At 48.0% G+C, this 25,596-nt stretch overlaps 1 protein-coding gene and 1 long non-coding RNA gene across 7 annotated transcripts in view; one reads left to right on the top strand and one right to left on the bottom strand.

Moving 5' to 3' along the window:
• Positions 1 to 25,596, bottom strand: part of LOC146855449 (stabilin-2-like) — a 1,111,419-nt gene that overhangs the window by 308,289 nt on the left and 777,534 nt on the right. The window contains exons 44-45 of the mRNA XM_085653245.1: positions 22,014 to 22,088; positions 222 to 341 (exon numbers count right to left, since the gene is read on the bottom strand). Coding sequence (XP_085509371.1) covers positions 222 to 341; positions 22,014 to 22,088 — 195 coding nt within the window. The remainder of the gene's footprint in view (positions 1 to 221; positions 342 to 22,013; positions 22,089 to 25,596) is intronic.
• LOC146855453 (uncharacterized) overlaps positions 1 to 25,596 on the top strand; it is a 140,237-nt gene that overhangs the window by 62,192 nt on the left and 52,449 nt on the right. The window lies entirely within an intron of this gene.

Genomic DNA, 25,596 nt, shown 5'->3' with positions numbered 1-25,596 from the left:
AAAACACATGACCGGTCACACGTATGCATTAGTTTGCTTCATTAAACAGTGGGAGGGCCTATGACCTTTTCCTCTAGGTCAAGCAGGATTGGAAGCAGAAGGACGCACACCAAGGTGACTGAGAAGAGCCGATCGAGTTTCTCGAGCCGGGGTGTTGCCTTCCCCTGGCATGTGTGGCCTGCTGACGGTAGTGTCTTGTGAGTGGTTTCAATGTGCAGTACCTCGTATATAGTCCCTCTGCAGGTGATGCCGTCTCCGACAAAGCCGTTTCTGCAGGTACACTCTCTTTCTCCTGGTCCGGTGAAGTTGCAGGTTGCAAACTGACTGCAGCCTCCATATAACTGCAAAGATTATTAAAGTAAACAATCAATGACATTAGCAAGCAAGCTTTGTGAACAAATACACATTTTCCAACCGTTGACGAATGGCATTCAACTCGAGTTACCTTTCTATTTCACAATGCCCAGTAAAAAAACAAGTCCAAGCAAACCCTCCCTGCAAACAGCAGTTCTCTCTAGGATGTAAAATATACCTTTATTTAGTAATTGTATTGTTGCTTGCCCCACTGAAACAGAGCAGTTGCACATGCTCTGGTGATGGCAAACCCAATTCCTTGCAGCTCCTCCTACCCTCTTTGGTATTCCACTGTCTAACACCCATAGTGCCAATATCGGCAACAGTTACCACAAAACACATAAGTACATAAATAAAACACACGACACTGTAGGTAAGTGGAGAAATATTGCTGCAGGTTTATTAGCATAACCAATATGCAAACAAGGTGGGTTATCTTACGGGCGATCCCAGGGCAGGCCAGCCCCTATGCCGCCTGCCCGTCTGATAAGCCTAGAGTCACCATGGCAACGCCAACTGGTGTATACCAAATATTGGGAGGGTCCACCCCTCCCATCCGTGGACCACCAGTCCACTTGCTTCACACGCCCCCCCGTGATGGGTGGGCGGAGCATACATGGCAGCCCCTGGTTGCTCAGACCCACAACCGCCTGTAGGCTAACGGGGCGCCGTCGTTCTTCCAGGGGACACGCTAAAACATCCCTGGGTATCCTGGCTTAGCACCCCACGGTGCTGCTGCATGATGTACCCCTTGGTATGTGCAGACCCTGGATCGCCCTGTAACTCCTCCTGCAACACAAAGTAAAATTGTTAGAAGACCTGGCCCCCCCCTTTGTCCCTCCGGACGCCGGGTAAGCGGAGGGGCGGGCAAGGCGAACGAGCGGACAAGAGGACGAGGAGGGGGTGGAGACAGTATATGTACGCCTGTCTCCTCCCCGCCCTCGCCGGAAGCAGCTATCTGCTGGGGTCTCCCCTGGACTACCCCAGGGACTCGACCTCCCACCCCTGTGCCTTCCTGTGGCACTAAGGCGGCCGCCCTCCAAGGGGCGGGCCGCTACACAACCCCCCCCGGGGCAGCCTTACATAGTGCCAATATCGGCAACAGTTACCACAAAACTCATAAGTACATAAATAAAACACACGACACTGTAGGTAAGTGGAGAAATATTGCTGCAGGTTTATTAGCATAACCAATATGCAAACAAGGTGGGTTATCTTACGGGCGATCCCAGGGCAGGCCAGCCCCTATGCCGCCTGCCCGTCTGATAAGCCTAGAGTCACCATGGCAACGCCAACTGGTGTATACCAAATATTGGGAGGGTCCACCCTTCCCATCCGTGGACCACCAGTCCACTTGCTTCACACGCCCCCCCCGTGATGGGTGGGCGGAGCATACATGGCAGCCCCCGGTTGCTCAGACCCACAACCGCCTGTCAGCTAACGGGGCGCCGTCGTTCTTCCAGGGGACACGCTAAAACATCCCTGGGTATCCTGGCTTAGCACCCCACGGTGCTGCTGCATGATGTACCCCTTGGTATGTGCAGACCCTGGATCGCCCTGTAACTCCTCCACAGCCTTGGGAGTGGCCACCGTCACTACCAGGGCCCCCCACCAAGGTAGACCTATTTCCCTACAACCTGCTGCAGCCAAAGCTTCCCCTAGGTCCAGTAGGAAAAGATCCATGCCTAAACTAGAGAGGAGCACCCCATCCCCCTCTAGGCACCCTGTGGACTTGCGTGCATAAGACCATGCCTGATGAGGCCAAGACCTCTTTGCTCTGCGCAACCGCGCATGGCTCCAGGTATTCCTTTTTACCTACCGCATGCTGATATCCGGCTTCTCCCAGGTCCAGCCGAAACAAGTCTCCGCCCAACCGGGCCGGCGGCCAGCATGCACCCTCAGGACAGGTTCCCCCATCCATTCTAAATTCCCCCGTGGATTTGACTGAAATGACCTTAAACCTAGAATAGGCGATGGTCCAAAGTTGCCTTTGCCTGGCTAAAGAACAATCCCTTTGACAAGACACTTCTGCCTGGCAGTGCCAATGCGGGAGGAGGTAAGCGTTGCAAGCGCCCTTAATTCCTCTTTCACTCAGTAGGAGTACGCCCATCATATTCCATCAGTCATCACCAACTGTAAAGCCTTGCCCTCCCAAAATTCTGCTAGTATACCAGGGAGAGACAGGACAGGGTGCCCACAGAGGAGAACCAACGTTTAAAATTCTTCTCTATTTTGGATACTGGGAAAGCCAATTAGTCTCCTGCTAAATTGTAGCTATAAGTGTTACCCCGGGGTTTCCCTTAATCATATGGACCATAAGCCCCCGTTCTGCTGCTTCACCTGATTGTTAACATGAATCCCAGCGCAGACCACCGGCCTATGACCCATGTTTGGCCAAGCCTGAGCTAAAACACCTCTGAACAGCATGACAACAGGCTAACCACCAGCATTGCATTCTGAATGTTCCTGACGCAGCCAAGAAACATGCGCATAACTAAAGCAACTGGCACCATGCCATAAAAGTATCAATTCAGCCTTCTATGAATGCAAAATGTGCTCTGTGGCGATCCGTATTAGTGTTCCCTCCAAACCAGCCGCCCTAACCAGGCAACCCGCACCCTCCTGGCACTGGCACACTCCCGCCCCAGCTGCCCTAGAGTGCCTGGTCGTGTGTGGCCACAACCTACGTTTTATCACTGACGTTATATCGGGGTGTGATGACACTCAACTAACTCTACTGCTGAGTGCCCCTTGCACCATCGCAAGTATGTCTTTGCCTACTTAGTGGCTGGATGTAAAGTTAGATGACATTGGCAGCCCAGTCCCGGGCGAACATAGCAGCTTTACAGTTTCTGGTGCTGTAGACCGCACCTGTAGCTTGCGAACCGAATGCAATTCCCTTGCTCCTGTTGAGCACGAAACCCACAACAATTCTCACCATGGTTCAATACCTTACTGCTGCTCATCATTTCCTAGCAGAATGTTGACAAATCAATGTTCTGCAATGGCACTACTTCGCAGCCTGCACCAGTCTGCCAGTGCCGAAAGACCTTTGTCCTGCTGCCTGGCCTAAGCAATCTAGTCCTGTTCTAGAAGCGCCCGCTTCAGCCCTGGAGCAAACAATTCGCCAGTAACCCCAAACTGGCCTTGATGCGAAACAAACCATGCCAAGGCACACAGGTGTGTGTAATAACTAATAGCAGGTCCAACAGAGTCAACCAGCATGCTCAGCTTACAATAGGCGTGAAGGAGTAGGGGTTTCCGGTGAGAATAAGATGACAGCAAATACAGCGGGAGGAGCGACCAAGACCTGCCCAAAGACTCTTCGAAATCCTCCTACCGACTGATGTGGGAGCTCACCACCAAACTCTGTCCAAGCCTGCCACCCCACAAGTATTTGGACCCCTATTGCTCCAAGGATTGGAGGGGGGGAGGAGGGGCAGTCTGGTCTGAAGATGTGTGTGATGGAGAACATACGTCCTAGAGTACCTATAGTTGGGTTCAAACGAGTACCTGATGTGTTTAATACTAATAACAGTAGTAGCAACTCAATCAGAACAGGGCTAGTGGCCCCCCGTCTTACAACCGTGTGCGACACACAGGGATATTAACGGAAGGCTAACCCCAGTCAGACACAGAAAGACCCACCACGTGGCTGTGCCCAAAACCACCATCCTGCATCAAACCGACCCGATGGAAAGCCAAGCGCCTAACGCTCTACACCCGCGGATGACCCAGGAAATAACCAATCGTTTAACAATCGAGTAAATAACAACGGACATCATTACAGCATCTGAAGGCCTAGCCATTCAGAAGTAACCTGGGGGCCCAACGCCAGGCATCAGGATAGGCCTCGGCACCTGTGGCGTGTGTGATCTTTGCCCACTACCGTGTGAGCCAGGGCCCCCGTAGCATATATCTATATATTTATTTTTTTTGATCACTGAAGCACACGAAAAACCACCCTAGCTGTTCCTTGCCGCTAGGTCATCCTACCCTCAGGAGGCCAATGAACGACCAGGTAACATCAACACTCACTCAACACTAGGCGTAACTCTTTGCTTAGCCTAGGTGCTGGATGCAAAGTGACACCTCACCCTGCTCCCGACCATAGTGGTGAAGAGTCCCAGGAGTGCTCGGCTAATATAAAAGACCGACAGAACAGAGGGAGCCCTGCGCAGCTACAAGTGTTTTCCAGAGTAAAACTGGACTGCAGGGCTACCCAGCATGCTCCGGCACTGGCTAAGGCATACAGACCGGCCACCAACACACCGCGCATTAATAGGTGTTCCAAGTCCACTCGGCCTAATTTGCCAATGAAACAAAGCATTGCAACTAAGCCCCCCCCAGAACCGCTGAGGCAGGAATACTACCAATCAACTTCCCATCTCGCATCAGTACTGGCTAGACTATGCCTCTTTGGGGAAATAGGATAAGGAGACATCATTGTGGCTAACAGGCATATCCTCTTGAAAAATGCCTCCGTTCAGGTATGGTAAGACCGGGTCACCAACACTACTAGCCAAACTTACTAAAGTTTTACACTCCCAAGCCCTTTCAGTGTGAATGTTATAGTATCAGAAGGCACAGGGATACCTACGGGCCCGAGCCCATCCCGATGAAGGTTGTGCATTACCAACAGTGAGAGCCGTACTCATTACTGGTGAGACCAGGCAAAGTCAGGCAGATCATTGCTTCCCCAGGTCTATTTACAACATTTACTGGGTTACCAAATACATTAAGGACATCCGCAATGCATAACCACCCGAATACGATGTTGGGCCGGTGGCGATGAACGACGTACACAAAAGGCTGGTAAAGCAGTGGACACCGATGTTGCCCTTGGCCACCAAGAACTCACAATAGGTCAACCTGCCTGGCCCAACGCAGGCAATAACCGGGAAATCACACCTCCTTCCTGGACAGGGGACGTTGACGGACACAACAAAACGGGCCCCTCACCCTATGCCATTGACCGACTCCGGCCCATGAGGTAATCTACTGTGGCGGAGGACACCTACCCCTTGATGGATGCTGTATACACATTACCCCTTCAGGAGCATGCCTCCCAGGTGGACGACTCACCACGTGCACTCCGACAGTTTTCAGCCCGGTAGAACTCAAGAAACGTCACCCAATCTCTAAGACAAGCAACAATGCCATGACATGTCAATGCACGGGAGGAAGGCAAATCAACTACCGCTAACCCAAACCGCAACAAGGGACATCTGACCTGTCTTTGAATGCACAGCACATGTGGTAAAACAAGTTTAAAAGGCATATTTATTGTCCCTTCACCACCAGCACACTAATTGAGAACATAGGCACCGAAGACCTAAACCGTTCCTTAAATAAAGGAAAGTGTCGAGGCACAAAGCCCCTGCATATAGCTGCAGTTCGCCGTTTGTGCAGCGTAGCGACTACTTCAGTACCAAATAGTGTGATGCAGCCCCTATGTTTCATCAAGCCATATATCACATTTCACAAAAAAAACAAGGCAATGATATACATGACCCCTACCTTCCTCCTCAAGGTTAATTCTAATTCGTGCCAATCAGAATAAGTAGTCCCCTAAAGGCCCTTTCCATACATTTCCTTGCCAGATTAAAATCATCTCACACACAAGAAGCAGAGTTCTTAAAAAGTGCCTAGTCAAAACTAAAGACTTGAGGCTGTCTACTCAACTATGTTCGTCTCCATCACATGACTAAAATGCCGTAAAACTCACACTCTCGCGGAGAAACGGCAATGCTGTGGCCAAGGGGCAGGGCTTCACGCAGTACCTACAACAATTTCCAGAAATGGCCATCTTTCGCCTTAAATGCCCTGCAATGCACATGAAAGGGGGGGCCCGAGTCAACTGAAGTCAGAGATCACACGATGGTGACGCGACCACTATGCTTGCAACTTGCATTCGCGCACATTTGGCGGCAGCAGCGCAGACGGACCACCTCATCCAGGCACCACCCGGTCCCAACTCGACGCACAGGGCATTTACCTTCAATAATATCCCAGAAACACAGGATGGTGCCGCCACCACAAGGCTCGCAGCCTGCAGCACCGCACCTTCCGCGGCAGCGCCGCCAACGGAACCCAGTGAAATACAATAACTGATTTGCCCAGGATCACCGGATGGTCCCGCCAACCTATTAAATCATTAGGCCAGGATCACGGGGTGGTGCCGCCACCACTAGGCTAGCAGCCTGCGATACCGCACCTTTCGCGGCACGCGACCGACGGACAACCTCGTCGAGGCCCCACCCGGACCGACCTCAAGGCAGGATGGGGGGGGGGGGGGGAGGGGTTAAAAGACTTGCCCAAGATCACATAGCGGCGATTCCCAATATCATCAGCAATGCCCAGTTAATAGTTAGCGTGCGGGCGTCTTCCCCCTTACCTCCCGCGAGCAACAAGTGATATTACAGACCTATTTACATCATACGCACTCTGACATCTACTTGGCACACATCCTTTGCAGCAGGCATATTAATCCTCTGCACTAACTACACCGAAGTCCAAACCTCAACTATACAAATTCAAGATCTCTCTCCAGGAAGATGACGAATCACACGAGTTATCTTAACATATATGTGAGGCCTGGTACTTGCCGCAGGAAGAACGCAGCATCCGGTGCTTCAGCCGGGAGTGAGCAGAGGTTCGCCTGAGTGAAGATGTTCCCCCACCGACAGCACCGTTAGACACCGATCCCACTGACTTATGGGGGCACCGGCAGCTCCACCGCAGCCACCCTGGCATCGCACCACTCAGTTGGGTCCGCGCACCGCCAGGCCGCGGGCCCTCAACCTACAGGTCTCTGAAAGTAACAGTTGGGGAACGGCCTCAGTTCGGCAGCCGTAGACACCGGCCTGACCCCCGCAAAACAATTTAAAAAAGGCGAACGAGCGGACAAGAGGACGAGGAGGGGGTGGAGACAGTATATGTACCCCTGTCTCCTCCCCGCCCTCGCCGGAAGCAGCTATCTGCTGGGGTCTCCCCTGGACTACCCCAGGGACTCGACCTCCCACCCCTGTGCCTTCCTGTGGCACTAAGGCGGCCGCCCTCCAAGGGGCGGGCCGCTACGCAACCCCCCCCCCGGGCAGCCTTACAATAGCATTGCAGACATTGCATTTGCATATGGAGCATGCCCAATGTGACCTTCTGTACGTAGAACACTGCAGCTGGTCTATGATGGGAACACGCCCTGAAAGAGTGATGCCTCCCCCCTCCCATATTTACATTTCATACATTTGCAATTTGTGGCAAATGGAGATAAGATGATTTGTCCAGAATCACCAGTCATGAAATCATTCGTCGGGAGCTACAGCCTGGATCAGAAAAGAATAAGATCAGATTCGAAGGACTGCAAATGAGTCACTAGCCCACAACTTCACACCTGACTTCGTGAGGAAGAGATGAAAGCCAGGGCTTAGAGTGGGGAGATCCTTATCAGAGCCATAGTTTGTAGCCATCAATCAGCCAGAAGACATAATGCATCGAGAGGGATGGCAAAGTAGTGGTGAGTAGAGGTGGGGGCAGCAGTGCATATCTTTCCCTGCACGTCTCTTGGCCCATGTGTTTTCTCTGTTTACATGCATGCTTTCATCTCTCTGTGCCATCACGTGTGCCTCTGTGTATGTGTTTCACTCTCTGACTTGCTGTGTTCCCGTGCCTGTATGTGATTATCACTGTGTTACTATGCCTGCAAGTGTATGCACGTCTGTGTCTGTAAGTGTAATGTCCTGATTTACAGCTGTGTTGCAAGCGATGGGGTAACCCAGTATCCCTCAGAACCTGGGCACATATATAACAATTGGTTCTGTCGGGTAGAGCTCGGCGGACGGGTTACCCCGTCACAGCGGTGACGGATGTCCCATCCGCCGAAATATAAGTCCTGTAGGATATAATGGGATTTATATTTCAGCGATCGGGATACCCATCCCTATTGTGACGGAGTAACACGTCCGACGCGATCCAAATAAGGCCCTCAGTGTTGGTATTTATATGTAACTGTAGGACTCTGTTCTTGTGTGTAAATGTTTGTTTCTATGCGTCTGTTTGTTACTCAGCTCCTTTCTAACTGAAAGGACTCAAGCTGTGAGATGTTTTCTGTTTACTTCCAAACCCTGTTCCTTGTCCTTTGGGGACTCCACGGCTCATCTCTGAGCCCCAATTTAGTTAATCTGTATTTGTCATCCGTGGCCAAGCTCATTCAGTCTTTTGGTTGTAGTATATTATCCTACACACGGACACTCAGATAATTGTAACAGTGACAGATGATATACTATCAGTGGCTAAGCATTTTAAGAATTGTATGATGGCCATTAGTAACTGGATGAAGGACAACTCCTTAAAACTTGACGCATACACATCAGTGGTTCTTATCTGTGATTGTCACCCTTCCATTTGGTACAACAATCGGTGCCCCCTGCATTATGTTCCCCTCTGATTCCAGTGAAGTCAGCTAAGAACTTGCGAATGATACTTGATGCACATCAAACCTTTGATACTCAGGTCAATCGAACGCTGTCTCTTGCTTGAACATCATTTGCTCCCTAAAGAAAATATTTACCTTCCTTGCGGTGGTGGCATGGAAAACTATCAACGCCATTGATCTTTTCTAGGCTGGACTACTGTACCGATCCATGCCTCAATATCAATCAGGGCTCCCTAACTAAACTGTAAAACAGTACAGAATACTGCCGCCCGTCTTATTCTTGACATCCCCAAATATAGACAGATATCAGGGGAGCTAAAAAAAAAATCACTGACTCCATCAGGGCAAAGAATTTCCTTCAAATCTCATTGTTTTCCTCATCGAGCATTGCATAGTCAGGGACCACATTTTTTTAGGTCTAAGTTTCAGTGGTATTGCCCTGTTAGACAGGTGCGATCTTCCCAGAGCAGACAACTTTCACTACCTAGAGTCTATAGATTAAGATGTGGGTGGCAGGTGCTTTGCCTATACCACTGTCAAACTTTGGAATTCCCTTTCACACCACATTTTAGAATTAGATAGCTATCGCTCTTTCAGCAAGGGTCTAAAAACATGGCTCTTCTCTCAATAAGATTGTTCTTAGGTCTTTCTGACATCTACGCTCTCTAATTTCTTCGAAGGGCTGTTATCGCCTTGAATGAATGACCGGTCCTTATATAGGGCACAGCGACTCCAGCAGGAGCGTCCCGGCGCTAACGGTTCTCATATGGCTGCCTTAATGGAAGCCGTAGCTCTTAAAAAGCCATGTTTTCTGCAGTTTCTTGAAATGAGTTAGATCTGTAGATGCTCTCAGAGCCACTGGCAGTTTGTTCCATGCTTGGGCTCCTAGGAGGCCGAAGGACCTACCACCTCTACGCACCATGCGCGTCTTGAGGATGCAGGCCAAATCGGCGGAGGATGATCTTACTGCTCTAGTAGGTGTGTAGCGGCTAGCTCGCTTTCTAAGGTACCCGGCGCCCTTGCCATGGAAGGCTTTGAAGAAAATTACCATGGCCTTGAATGTTATCAGCTCCCTCACTGAAAGCCAATGTAAGGCCTTGAGATGAGGTGTCATATGCGACCTAGGTTTCAGTCTGGGGATCTCCCTGGCTGCTGAATTTTTCACTACCTGAGGGCACTGAAGAAGGTAGTCCGGTAGTCCCAGGTAGAGGGCATTAGCATAGTCTAATCTGGACGTGACCAGCGCCTGCACCACTATCTTCCTGGAATCCGGAGGGAGAAACGGAAGGAATATTTTCAACATCCGCAGTAAACCAAAACAGGTTCCCACCAGGGCCTGAACCTGGGACTGCATCGAGGGATCATTATTGATGTAGATACCCAGGTTCCTGACTGTAGATTGGGCAGCACATGCGGGGGAGAATTCTTCAGGCCACCATTGGCTCCAATTGCTCACAGAGGGCTGGCCGAAGAAGACAATCTCGGATTTATCAGGATTGCACTTGAGCTCGGAGCCTTGACGCCTCTGGGTATTTGTTAAGGGTGTGTGGAACTCACAGAGTTTCACTCTGCAGAATTCCGCAGAGTTACATAAAAACTTTAAGAGACTTCGCGGAGTACCGCAAGCGGGCGGAAATCAGAACATCGCACTGATTTTTAGCACCAGGTGCTTGATCCGTACCTCATAATCACCGTCAAGGGCACCACACTGCCTGCCAGAGGACACTGCTTCTTTGATGCCGCTTGTGCAGATTTTCTACTTGAGCAGCAGCTTTCTCACAGCGAACAGCAGCGACTGCCATGTTAATAAAATCTCACCGGCTGCTGTTTTAATGCCGAAAATTTCACTAGGGGACTCCAATTCTCGCTCGCCTACTTAATGTTGATGAGCCGTGTGTGAGAAGAAACTCTGCCCTGCGACGGTTGTCACAAGTGTGGTCAAAACTCTGCAAACTCTGTCTGCAGGGCGCTATTTATCGCTCATCCCTAATGTGTGTGCACTTTAGCAAATTTTATTTTATTTAATTTAATTTGCCTATGTGTGCCTGTGTCTCTTTGTTTGTGTGAACCTATGTCTCTGATCTAGTGTCAACTTTCACTTGTGTTCATGCGTACCTCTCTGCTTTTTAGCTTTTGCAACTCTGAGCATATGAATACTTCTCTGTTTCTGGGTGTCTGTGTGGTTGCGTTTCTGATGCTTTGCATGCTTTTACCTTTGTGAATTTATGTACATCTGTGTATGTATGTGCCTGTGTATGTTTGTTTGCCTGTGTATGTTTGTTTGCTTCACTCTTTCTCATTTGTGTGTATGAGTGTGTGCCTGTTATTTGCACGCCATGCCTTTGTAACAGCGCCAGTTTGTGTCTCTTTATCCTTGCACATTTGTGGCTCAGTGTATCTGTTATTGTGCGTCTTCTTGGTCTGCTGCTTGTATATTGTGTCTGTGTTTCTCTGCACGTGAATATTCATGTGGACGAGGCTATGTTTCTGGGTCTGTTATCCTTTCTGTGGAAATAAGCATGTGTATGTATGTTGTTGTGTCAGCCTATGTCTCTGAGCATGTGGTTATTTTTTTGTATCGCTGTCTCACCGTGCTCCTACAGCAGCTTAGTGCAACTGCCTCTTTGTATAAGGAGGCCCGAACCTGTGTGGCTCTGTGCTTGTTTGTGTCCTTGTTGCCTGTTTCTCTGAGTCTGCGTGTCTCTGTTCCTACTTGCCCCTGAGTCTCTTTATGTGTGCCTGACTGCTAGTATCTGTGCCAATGCAGACATGTGTGTCTGAGTGCTTGTGAGTATCTGAGTTCTTTGTAGAAGCATGATTGTCTCTGCTCCTGAACTAAATGTATCTCTGTGACGGTTACTCTTTGCCTTTGCACTTGTGAAATCATATGCCTCACCAGTATGTTTGGGCCTCTGTACTTATCTTCTGTCTGCCTCTGTGAGGATCTGTGTGTGACAGCATGAATGCATATCTTAGAATCAGAGAGCATGAATGCATATCTTAGTATCAGAGACCATGAATGCATATCTTAGATTCAGAGACCATGAATGCATATCTTAGTATCAGAGCACAAGTGTGTTCTGTCTGTAGTTGTTTGGGTAAGCCAATGTTTGTTTTTGATACAGAGTGCATCTCTGGGCCACTGAATCTGTGACAGTAGGTGTCAGCAGTGCTTAATTTGTAAAGAAAATAAGTGCCAAGGCTCTAGGCCACCACTTCGTGCAGCACACATTGTCCCTGCCAGCGCTGCCAATGACAGTACCAACACATCTACTGAACATCACATTACTACACGTGTGACAATCCCTACTTCTGCAGGTCCCTAAAGCTATGAAAACGGCTTAGGCGGTAGGTATTAGTAATTTTTAGTGTGTATTGAATTAATAAAAAACTGTTGTGCTTGTTGTGGTGTCTTGGGCCCTAGGCCCACATGCTGGAGGAAATGACCACACTGACATGGGATTAGGATACTGGAACTGACCCAGGGCACGTGCGCCCGGACCCTTTTATTAGCAGGGTCACCTGACCGGTGACGCCTGTGATGGGTGGGTGTTTGTGTGGGTGTATTACACAGGCAGAACACTAGAACGTGTCCAGCAGGGCACTACCTCCCTCCCAAACTTTAATGAAAAAGAAACAAACAACAGTTCAACCTATTAGGAAAACAAATAAGCAATACACAGCACCAACTGAGTCTCTTCAGGCCATCTGCCAGGCAGCGCTGGAGCTTTGGACCTCATGGTCAGAATGCTTTAGTCCACCTTGGCGATGTAGTTCAGACCAGCCTGATCTTGCGGTGTGGAAGTCTATTTACATTGTTCTAATATCAGTGCATCTGGAGCGGTGGTGAAGGAGATATTGCAGGCACTCAGGTTCCGGTGGAAAACCAACCTACAGCTATTGCGGATGACTTTGGTGGACGCGGCCCTTCCTTGGAGGCGACGTACTTGACAATCGTTCCATTTCCCAATAGCCGAGCAGCTTCAGACTTGCCTCTCTTGCCAGGAATCCTCTCACTGGAGTTTTCTGGAGGGCCTTCCTGCTGGGCTGCCATGGGACCGTGTGGACTGTGCGGGCTCCTTGTATGCCATGCAAAGGTGTCACTGAGGAACTGCCAACAGGACCACAGCCAAGTCACTCATGTTGCCGCTTTGGGTGGTGTCTCAGTCTGGGTGTTCTCACCATCAGGCAAAGGTTCTGTGCCTTCCTCAGATGGGCTTTGGGTGACCAGTCTTCATCTGTGACTTGCGTGCTTCCTGGTGCCTATCGTGGAGCTGCTGTCAACACATCTCTCCGATCCGGATTCCCCTCTCACAGGAATTCCGTTGAGGCCCTTGCCCCTGAATTGCCACGTGACTGCGTGGGCTGTGTGGGCCTTTTGTAGGGGTCGCTGCAGAACTCCCAACAGGGCCATGGCCAAGCCTCGTGTAACCCCAAGGGTGGATGGTCCAATGGTCGGGAACGCTCTTCTTTGGCAGGCTTTAGGTTTACTGGGGCACACAGAAGGTTCCTGGGTGGCTAGCCTCCCACGGTGCCAGGAGTGCCTTGTTGAACTCTGGATGTCTGGAGTTTTGGGATCCACTCGGGTGGTGCGATGCTCCTTTGATGTTCTTGGTGATGATGCACATGGATGATGATCAAGGTAATTTTCCTTCAGTTGGGCAAACAGGTGACGATCTCTGGCTTTAGGTGACCTCGTGGAGTGAGGAGGACTGGAGGGACTTCGCAACCCATTTCTTCATCTTGCTGAGGCTGGTCTTCACCCGTGGCGTTTCCTTGCGTGTTGCTCCTGTTTTTTTTTTTGACTGGTGCAGTAATGCCCAGTGGCCACTACGTGGCAGTATCGCAACACTCATAGGCCCGGGAAGCTTTCCTGATGCTTCGGGCCTAGCGAGACATCGAGGAATTTGTTGCCTCACAGCTAGACATAACTGGGCGGCACCTCGCAGAAGGGCATCAAGAGCCTGCCGGCCGTGGAGCCACAGGTCGTTCAGAGCAGGTGTGGGCTCTTTTTGTTCATGATTAGGGCCAAGTTTTTTGTGTGAGTAGCATCACTGTATTGCCAAGGCTGCTTACTCGAGTCACTAGTGCCGTGTATTTGGCTGCAGCTGGGTCAGGTGCAAAGCCTCTCCTAGCGCACAGGCGGCACGCAGCATGTTTGCGGGCAGAGGTTGATCAGGGCATGTGCAGCTGTGCGTCAGGGGAGACACTGCCAGCCACCGTGGGTGAACATGCAGGTCTTGATCGGTGGCCTTCTTCTGGCTCACGGTCGCTGAGGTGTCGGTATGGGGAGGAACATTACGTGTCAGTGATGGAGGAAACAGAGAGGTGCTTTCCAATGTTGGCCCGCATCTCTCTTTATTTCCACCAGAGCCACGGCAGGCTGTTCCTTCACCTCTTTTGTGGCGGTGACGGAGGTCCACTAGATGGTGGTGCAGTGTATACTAGTGGTGCAGCGCTATTCACAGCACAGGCCCTGGCAGCTTTCCACGCTGCGGGCCTCGTACTTTTGGGTTGGTGGTGCTTAACACTGTCTTTTCTGCTCTCAGTGGCTGTCGGGATGTCCAATGTGCAGGACAGATGCAGAGCAGGCAACTTCCTCTGCAGTCTCTGGGGCTGCAGCATGATGGGCACCCTCTTCATTATCAGGCGGGTGCTACTGGAAGCAGACGCGGCCTCGCAGGTAGCAGGGTCACACAGTGGGTTGTGTCTCCTCCTTGCCGCGACCGAGGGTGCAGGGTGAGTGCCTTTTGCCAGCTTCCTTTTCTTTGCATGTGTCTTTTGCAGGGAGGATGTCAGCAGGCGGTGGGGCCTGCTGGAGTGCTGCTGGTCGGGTCGTGCTGGGAGGCTGTGGGAGCGCTGGGGCATGCAAAAAGCTGTCCCTTTCTGACGCACCTCGTGGTGCTTTTCAAACCCTGTGGGGTGCAAGTTTCTGTCTTTCTCGCCACTCGCTGGGGGCATTGGGACACTCCTTACTTGTGATGGAGTCCTCCTTGATCAAACAGCGGCAGCAGGCTCTTCCGGCTGGAGTTTGGGCCCGGTCAGGGCAGGTGCAGTCTCTGTTCCCGCTTTGCCTTGTGTGCAGTACTACCCGCTTGGTGCTTGATGGCAGTGTGATTAATGGTGCATGCCGCACCTTGGAGGCCAGCATTCAATCTTCGTCGGCATCCGCCAATAGCGCTGCTTGCCGTCTTCTCCCAGAGCAAGCAACAGTGGCCATGCCCTCCCAGGGTTGTCCTCCTCTCTTCTCACGGCGTATGGCTATTGATGGGGTAGGGTAGAAACGGGCTAATTCCTGCTCGTTGAGGAACATTCGCGTCTCAGTCTGCCGGCAAGCAGGGCAGACCCGCCTCGTTGCCATTGTGGTGTCTTGGGCCCTAGGCCCACATGCTGGAGGAAATGACCACACTGGCACGGGATTAGGATACTGAAACTGTCCCTGGGCAGGTCTGAGCGGCCCCTTTTATTAGCAGGGTCACCTGACCAGTGACGCCTGTGATGGGTGGGTGTTAGTGTGCGTGTATTACACAGACAGAACACTCGGACCTGTCCAGCAGGACACTACACTTGTATCCAAATTAGACAAACAGTGCTACCATGAGGCTGGCTGTCTGAAGTACTGGTGTAGAAATGAAGTGCCGAGCATTGAAAACCACTGGCTAACATAAAGCACTGGTGTTTGTAACATACAATGTCTGTGCGGCTGATCGCATGTTCCTGTGGGGCAGTGCTTGTTGTCAACATGCTATATTAAATTGTGTGGTTCACTAATTACGTAGCCTCTTTATGCTTAGGGGGCAAACTTTGGTCTTACTCAAAGAAAGATTTCTTTCAGAAGTGGTATGCTGACTATCCTTGGCTCATGGAGGACTCTGAAGTAGCATAAAGGGTGAGGGGTTAAGCCATGGTGGTGCCCTGTTGGTTGGATGGAGGGTGGTGATTCTTGTGACCTGCTGGCCAACACACGCTGAAGTGGAAGTCTTTGCTTGAGATTCACAGTGGTTGTCGAGTCTTCAGGTGCTCCACAAAAGCAAAGGCAGCTAAAGCAGAGTTTTGCGTCAGTTTATTGGATTCACGTAGACCACAATTTGCCCAAGAGCTAGTGTTTTTTCTGGTGACAGTGTTAGTGCATTCACGCTGTTCTTGTTTGAGATGTCTCGTACTTGAACTACGATCCGTGTATCAAACTTTTTCAAAGCCTGTTACTGTTTCATTGTATAGGAGCCGCTCTGACCTCACCTACTACCATGTGCCAGGAACACCAGATGTATACATTGTTCTTGTATTAGGCCATCTGTCCTAATGTTACCCTGAGCTAGGATATGGATCCTTGTTATTCATGTGTCTCAATTCGTTAGGCTCCTTGTTTTTGTAATATAGTATGACTTTGCTTCTGAGTGTCTATGAGATAACGTGTAACTGACTGTGTCTTTATGATAGTGTGTCTATCTGTGATAGTGTGTCGCAGGGATAGTGTTTTTGTGTGGTAATGTATTCAACAATATTTATCACTGTGACATGGTATGTTTGAGTGTTTATATGTCTGTGATGGTATGTTTGTGCGTGAAGCCTGGGTGACAGTTCATGCAATTGTTTATATCTGTTTGACAGGCTTTGTTTGTGTCACAGTGCTTGCATGTGCATGACAGTGTGCGTCCACAAGAGTATGTTTACTGGAAAATGAGAGCATTTATCTCTGTGGCAGGATATATCTGTGCGATTTTGTGTCGATGTGATGATGTGTTTTAGTGTTTTCAGTATATGTTTGTGTGGTTGTGAGTGTGACAAAATGTGATTTTGCAGTAGTGTGTTTTATATTGTATTGTATGATTTCTATTGCAATTTCCTACCTCATGTCGAGGTCCAATGCGGTCTCTGTTGAACTGTCCAGAAAGCAATTACTATATATGGAATGCATGGATGGGAGAAGGGTATTGGTAGTGGTCAAGTTTATTAGTAATGTGTATAGCTGTCATATGTGGGGCCTGGCGTGTGCACTCTTTGAACAGCAACATGTTGGTGTAAACAAAAGTGTGTTACCCCGAAATAGGTCCCAGGATGCTTGTTTCCGGTCCAGGGTTGACCTGGCTTGGCAGTTCTGGCTGTACTGTTCCCATGAGGAACAGGGTCAAGACTGATTTGCATATGGCTGGGTCTGAACTGGGGTGGCAAAATGAGCTAAAGAACGATGATGGATTCAACCCAGATCTGTGACTGGGGGTGAGTGTCTGAAAAGTTTCATCAGCTTCGTCCATCATCTCATTGTGTTTGCAAAATAGTATCACAAACAGCTTTTACAAACCAGCCAATGATTGTATCATGGGCTTTAACTTCGTCCACCATTTACGAAAAGCTAGAACATGTGCGGGTCAAGGATGAGAGAAGGGTGTTGATAGTAGCTCCACTTATTAGTGTTTATTTTTCTGTGTTATGTGTGAGGCCCGAGAGCGTGTTCCAGATTTGTCTCAGTGGAATGTTATTCTTGTGGTTGGAAGCAAAGGTGTGTAAGAATAGGATCGCAAGCAGCATGAATAACCTAGTCAAAATTGAAGGCCTTGGTTCAGTTGAGTCCAGCATCTAGGAAAAGCCAGGTCTTTATTTCTGTTCTGCATTCTTGATGATTGTTGAGCATTCTTACCCTTTGGAACTGTATTTGAGAGCTTTCATGTAGGTACTGAGAAGGAGCTGCAACAACTACTGGAGTTCTTAATAAGGGGGATGATCAGGCATGGAAAAAATGTGTTCTAAGATTTTTATTTTTATTGTATAACTAAGTTTGGATTGTAAAGCTGGTTGGTCCCGTCCCCTGAATGGCATGGTGTGTAGTACAAAGGACTTTAAAGGATTGTCTTATTTGAGTGCTGCCGTAATATGGTACCAGACATGCCTGGCTGCTGCATTCTGCATTCTGCATTCTTTGCAATGTGTTAGGGAGTCCAATGCAAAGTCCCTTTGCATAGTCCAGATGGGCTCATACTAGAGCCATAAATTCCTCTATCCTGTATGGAAGGAGGAAATAAGGGACAATACATAGAAGTGTTCTTATCATGTAAAAAGAGTCTCTTGTTGATTAGAGATTCAAGTGAGTGCTCTGAGTTCATAATCAAACCAAGGTTTTTGACTTTATTTGACATCGTTGGTGGTTGTCCTATGTTGATCAACCAGCAGGATTCAACCTCTACTAGACATTAGCCAAGACCAGATATGCGGACTACAGAAGAAGGTTGTTCCAGTTTTAAAATTATTTGTGGATCATTGGAATAGATTTAGCATGTGAGATGGAAATATTTCATAAGGATAGGAGGAGATGTTAGCTGTACATTGATGGGTAGGGGTGCAATTTCTGAACCTGAAAGGACTAATACTTGTGTTTAGTAAGGGGGACTTGGAATTGAGAAACAACTGGCAAACATATGTATGTCATCATTTTCTACCAAACTTCATCCGTGGCAAATGGAATTATTATATCTTGGCCATGTGTACAATTAAAGTGTGGTATAGTACCGCACATTAATAACTGTATAGAGATGTGGTTTTAAAGTGGCTCATTTGAATATCTTATGCCCCATCTGAATTAAGTGCAATAAAGTATCTGTAGATATTTCTAATCCTATGTCTTGACTCCACTATCTAAGTGTTTCAAACTATGATCTTATGTCTCTGTAAATAGTTTGTAAATAGATCTGATGGTGACAGCTTTGAGGCCTTGTATTCGGATTTTTCCTAATGTATTCTAATCTAGATTTATGCACTCTGGTACATTACTGTTCAGAAAGGACCATATCTGTAGGTAAATCTCATCTTGGATAACATATTGTCTTTGCAATTCCTGAAACTATTTTAAATCAATTTGGTTATATAAGTCTTCAACTATCTCAATCCCCTATATGGCCCATCCTCACAAGAATTACTTGTGAAATGTTTTTAGGAGTGGTGCTTCTCCCCACAAGGGAGTGTACCTTGCAATATTTATCGTTTTGAACCATTTCTTCCATGCATGGCATATTTCATAAACTAATTTCAGAATCCTAAATTTGACGTTCTTAAAATAGTTAAGATCCGTAATTTTTTTGATAAACAAGTTTTTATTGTTTTTTGCAACAAAAACAGTGAGCCTTTCAGACCAACAATATACAGTAGTCCCATCTGGGAATCATTCCCCCTTTCAGCCCCCCCCCCGGACCACCCCCCCCCGCCCCCACCCCGCCCCACCAGATCACACCACATTTCCTAACCATTTCCCCCACACCCTACGATATTTTTTGTGGCAGCCCCGAGCTTGGTAAAGAGTCCGCTCCTGCGCCGCACACCAGTCCACTCCCGCGCTCCACCTGGTCAGACTGGGCGGCTGCGGCTGTTTCCAGGCTGCCGCAATGTCCCGCTTTGCCACCATTAGCGCTGTCATAAGGAACAATTTTTCAGCGCGGGTGCCGTCCAGGCCATCAGTGATACCCAATAGGATGTGTTTGGGGTCGTGTGGCACCTCCCACCCCAGGACATCCGTCAAGTCAGTTTCAATGCTACGCCAGTACCCCTCCAGTTCCGGGCATGACCATACCATATGGATGAAGTCGGCCTGGTCAAAGCCACAGCGAGGGCAGGCTGCGTCGGTGGAAAGACCCGCACGGCGCATGCGCGCTGGTGTAAGGTATGCCGTATGCAGATAATAGATTTGAATGAGCCTCAGCTTGGCGGAGGCCGTCACCAGCCTGGGGGCCATAAGGGCGTCCCGCCAGTCGATCTCGTCCAAGGGACCCACCCATTCCTCCCATCGCTCCTTCAGACCCTCCTGGGGCACAGGGGTATTGTTAACAAGGGAACGATATATTCTGGATATGCCTCCCTTTCCTAGGTTACCCATCAGAACCTGAGCCTCTGGGGGGCTATGGTCCAACACAACATTTTGCTTCTGCCTATAAGCAAACTTGATAAATGGATACTTCACACTCGCCCCCATTCCTGGCACAAAAGAGTCAACTTTCTTTTGTCAACAGCAGCCCAGGAATATAACCGAATATCAGGAAAAGCCGATCCTCCACCTAATAATGGCATTTTCAAGAAATGTGACCAATTAAGAGTGTGAGTCCATTGACCTTTAGGTACAAGGCAAATACTTCAATGTTGACAACCAAGATGCCTGGCCTAGACCTATTCATCAAACCAAATGTTAAGAGATATATATATATCCCGGCAAGCAGCGGAGCTGAGATGCAAATAGGTTCAGTGACGGGATGGGACCTATGATGAAAATGTGACTACAAGGCCTCCCTCTCATGCCCTCGTAGGAGCGTTTGCCCCATTCAAATTGGGTAAATCCCAAATAAGCTGCGGCAAGTATATGCCTTTCTGTGATTTCTCACATGCAAATTGCATGAGCACGTCAATCACATCATCGGGGGAGTGAATTCTTCACTACCCACCCTGACGCAATCGCAGGACCTTGCACAAGCCGATAGGACAGGGCTGTAACATGTTGGTGCCTTAGGGTCATAGGACCATTACATACTTTATAACCCCATATGTATATTTTTTAACCTTACCCTCCCACCCCACTAATAAAGGATATCTTTGGAGTGGGTGAGGAATGTTATCTTTAAAGTTACGTCCCATTCACCCAATCTTCATAAGTGCTCCCTAAAATATGGTTGAGCCCACCCTGACCTTTAGGAGTTAGGGTGAAACTGATGATGAAGCATGCCACTATTAGAGCGGGTGAGGGTTGTATAAAGAAAAGGGTCTCCTTCCCTTCCCACCCACAATAGTGAGTGTGATGCCACCTGGCGTACTTTCAATTCTCCATCTCTGCGTTTTCTGAAGGAGCCACTCAGGCTCCAGAGGGGATACTCTTGTGTTATTGAGCATATTCCTGGGAGGAAGTATCCCTTCATCCTCGCTATCGAGGACCTCTCAACCCTCCTCGGGTGGACCCCCCCAGGAACCCTAACCTTGTGTTGGAGTAGTCAACAGATGACACTGTGTACTAATGGCACCTATTGCACGTGACTGTATATAAAAACATATTTAAAAAAGAAGTAACAGTCAAACAAGCAGTTTAGTCATGGTGAGCGTACATGTCGGGCATCTTTAATTTGGCAGGGCAAATGTTATCACATCTTCCCATATGACTTAACATGGTTCGAAATGCCTGTGCATGTCCACCGTGCTTTGATGACTATATGAAGCACCTACAGACAATACAGGCCAGAATTACTAAGAGCCTTTCAGGCCACTACTTGTCTGAGCTTGCACAGACTGTTCATAGTTTATCATACATGGTAATGATGCTTCAGCCTTCTTCTGATTTTAGTCATCACCTCAGGTGTACGGTGATGGTACATTGCAAGTCTAGTTCTACACACTGTTGACCTCTATTGTCTTTGTTGTAATATAAAAAGTAAAGTCAAAAGTACACTTAACCTTTTGAACCTTTAGGACCAGTGCACGCAAAAAGTTGTACATTACACCTCTAGATCTACTGAAGCAATTACGGAAAGGTAGGCCTTCTGAGACTTCACACACGGGAGAGCTGTCCAGGCAGAACACTGGGAATGTTATGTGACAGCTGCTATTTTCCTAATGAAGCAATATAAGAACCCCCTACCTCCTCCATATGCAAAATGCAAATTTGTTTCATTATTTTCTGCATGAGGAAAACATTTTTCTCCCTTCTCCTACATCCTAACAAGTTTGAGGGGTGCGCCGTTCTCCTTCCCACCCCAGAATGGGGCTACTTCAGCCGTGTGCCTGACTAAACCTCTGGCCAATTCCAGGGCGGCAAGGGTGAGAAATGAGATGGTGGCTCGCAACAAACGCACAAGTCTGTGAGCATTCTTAAAATGTTCAGGCAAATCACAGTCTGAAACTACTACTCCCCACCCCTTGTGTGGGACACTACCCCATTATGGGAAGCAGTCATGACGTACAACTTTGCAGTAGTGAAACAATTTACGGCAGACAAGTTTTCGGGTTAAGTAACGCCATTTCTAGTCGTAAACAGTATTGTTGAAATTAATTTTTAAATAGCATTCAGAGGCACAGTGTAGTCCATCTACACCAAAATGACCTGGAAATGGGATCTGGTGTTACCGTATTAATTTGATTGCTGCGTAATTTCTCAGACTTTGAATTTGTACTTGATTTTGTGCTTTCAGAGTAATGGTATGAAACGGAGTGTCGCTGGAGTAAAAAAAACTGTGCACAGAGCTTCTCCTCTGAGGATACTTACCTTTGCCTTGCAAGGGTTAATGGGGACACACAACTTGCCATCCCCGTCATATCCTTTGAAACAATTGCACACCGACTAAAAGAAGAGGAAAAAGTAAAATTAGAAATGAGGAAAAAGTACAATTAGAAACAAGGAAATGTGAATATATAGATGGAAATGTACACTATTCTCCCATTTAGCAAACTGATTACCTCTTCGGTTAAGTCTCTTGGCTCCTGAATGTTTATTAGCGCTTAGATGCCTGAGGGGATAGTTTAGCACTTTATAGGCACCATGACGATGATAGACTTTTTAAACCCACTTCTGCATTCCCTAAATTCTCAGGTAAAGAAGACAGTCAGAGGTCTGGGATCTGCTTCTCCTACTTTCTTACGGTGAAGTTGGGGTATCAAGAAAACAACAACTAACTACAGTACACTAAGACACTTCCTTGAAAGGAATTAGTTGTAAGTGGAAGAAAAAAGCGTGTGGCCTACTCGGCAGGGATGGCAGCATCATTCCAAGTAGGAGCATGTATAACGTAGGCTGAATGAAATGGCAGTAAGTCATAAAATGGCTCCAAAGGATGGGGGTGAGACATAGCGGGCACTAATGGATTACTGGGCTTGGAGAATAAATGCTAATGTCCATAAGTCCATTTTAAACTATAGCTAGACACCCCATCTATTCTTTCTAAAAGTAAGGTGTCACAGGGGTCTGAAGAAAAAGGCTCCTTGATAACCTTTGGTGGCTTTGAGACGTTTAACCAATCAACATCTCAGTCACAGCCTCTTTTACAACTTCTTAACCCACAGAACCAACTAATGTCTATGAAACTGCACTTGGCAGATAACCATTGTGTTCATTCCAACTTCAAAGACACCTGGGTTTGGAAACAGCACTCCATTTTTGCACTCAGAAAAGAGCCGTGCAAATTGACTCATGGTTGGTGTTGGGAGATAAGATGAGAGGTGCATACAGAATTATTTCTTAGTTGTCTTTGAATCGTGCAAATACTAATGAGACAGGAAAACAGAAATGTTGCTTTAGTTTCTTTATAAAGTTATAAAAATTGAAGTTGTCATACAAATCGTCTATGTCAGAAAGAAAATAGTGCCACTCCAGTGGTTCCTATCACATGATATATTATACATACAAAAGGAACCTCCCTGTAACCTTTTTCCACTCTTTTGTAAAAAAAAACCTGGGCCGATGAGTAACCTAATGATTTCAAATATTCACAATATTGGGAACTTTAATTGATTCTCGTCTTTGCCTCTTTGGTTTCAGTATTGATGAGGAAACGTACCTTTTCGGCCTTCAATCTGTCGCAGAGTCGAGAGCTGTGTAAGCGCATTCATTCGGGACTAATATGTAATAATGGGCCGGTCACATAAAGTAGGTGAAAATGTGCACTGCCTTTTTGTGATCTGCCCAGCATGAAACACTGTCACTGATGTAGTAATCAGTCACATTGCAAAATACGGAAACACAGGTGGCTTCAGAATATTCTGCTTAATGAATATTATTTAGGCAGGAGATAGTTTGCAATGCTTGTGAATGCCTGTGTACACCGGAATAGAGGCCTGCATGACAAGGCAGACCACAATTTCTAGCGTTTGCATTCCTGACAGATGCTGCTTCAAAAAAGTTTTCCTTTGAGGAATGATATACAGAGGAGAATGCAATGATAACTCTGTCATGGCATGCCCCAAACTCTGCCCTGGCTGGTCCCAAGCCTGACTGCAGACAGAGGAATGTTATGCATAGGTCTAGCCTCCCCATCATGTAACAATACTAGCTACACAAAGTCAACCAAAAGTCCAAAAGAGAGGAGAGGAGAGGAGAGAGGAATCCCCTTCACAGAGATCTATTACACCTTGTGGTGAAAGCCAGAGATCCCTGGAAGCCACAAAGTTGATCCACCTGCTCTCAACCAAGACCATCACCATGGGGACATGGAACGCGAGGACCATGAATGTTACAATGCAAGTGGAAGAAGAGATGAAAGATTACAACCTTGCCTTGCTTAGCATCAGCAAAACTAGATGGACACAGTCTGAACAGAAAATATTTGCCCAAGGAGGAATGCAGATATATACTGAACATGAGGAAGAGAACACCGCAAAGGCTCGGGGAGTAGCACTGATGCTAACGCCAGCAGCCAACAAAGATCTGACTGGATGGGAAGCCAAGGTCCCAGACTTATTACAGCAACTTTCCTCACAAAGAAAAATATGATCAATATGAATGTTATCCAATGCTATGCTCCTACAAACAATTGCTAAGAAGAGGAAAAAGAACTGTTTTACAACAGACTCCAGCCCATCCTGGAGAGATATCCTGAGAGAGACCTCACCATACTGATGGGGGAGCTCAATGGCAAGAACTGAAGCAACAAAAAATGGATACGAAAAAGCAATGGGCGACCATGGACTAGGTGACATTTACAAGAATGATGAAAGGCTTGCAGATCCATGTGCCCTGAACAGTCTGGTGATAGGTGGAAGTGTATTCCCACAGGAAAGAATAGACAAGGCAAAGCGGATATCACCAGACCATTCAACAGAGAATCAGATCAACCATGTCTGCATTGCAAAAAAATTGCAGAGGTTCCTGCAGAATGTGAGAGTGTTCAAATGTGAGAGTGGTGAAAGCAGCTGATGTGGAGTCAGACCTTCACCTTGTCACAGACAGGCTGAATAAAAAGCTGAAGAATGCATGGATGGAACTGAAGAACCAACAAGGAAGCAAAAAGAAGCTTCAGAGCAGACAAGCAAAGATTCATTGATTCAGCCTTGCCACAGAAGCCCAGGAAGCAGCAAACCGTGAAAATTTGGAAGAACTCTACGACAGCGAGGAAATGATTTGGCAGATACAGAAAGCCAGAAAGACCTGTTAAAGACAACGCTGGGAAGGCAATCATGGGTAACGAAGGCCACCAACAAAGATGGGTGGAGCACTTTGAAGAACTGCTGAATCAGCCCACACCACCATCTCCGCCAGGCACACAGTCAGCTGACAAGGACTTGCCAATCGACTGCAGCAGACCAACCAAGGAGGAAATACTGCAAGCCATGAAACCATGAGCAGCTCCCTCGCTAAAGCGGAGTAGTGTCGCCCCACTGCTTTTAGCAGGGAAAAAAATAAAAAATAAAATGATAATAACACAATGCTATTTTCCCTGCTCAGGCAGTTTTGCCAGGTGCGGCGGGGTGGGGTGGGGTTAGGCTGCTCGTATAGCAGGGCGATGGGAGTGGTTGGGGCACATTCTAAGTGCGCATGACGGTTTGGCCGACCATCTTGGGCTGGCCAAACAGTAATGCGCACTTTGCATTTTCTCCACCAGGCTGTATTACAGCCTGGCTTGAGAACATGTACAGGCGCATTGTCCCTGTCTGATCGCCGAATCACAGCACTCAGACCAATCACAACGCTGCTGTAATGGTGACAGTAGCATCGTGATTGGCTTTGGGGAGCCCAGGTGTTTCCTGCTTCCGTTACGGGACTCATCGGAAGGGAAGCGGAGGAGAGGCACAGCCGGCCGATGCAGTAAGTGATATTTCCCCACCCCACGACTCCTGATCCATGCCAGCCCCCACTG

The sequence above is a fragment of the Triturus cristatus genome, chromosome 4_1 (genome assembly GCF_964204655.1).
Source record: "Triturus cristatus chromosome 4_1, aTriCri1.1, whole genome shotgun sequence".
Classification (NCBI taxonomy): Eukaryota; Metazoa; Chordata; class Amphibia; order Caudata; family Salamandridae; genus Triturus; species Triturus cristatus.
Note: the sequence above shows the minus strand (reverse complement) of the source record. Positions and strands in the feature narration are given on the sequence as shown.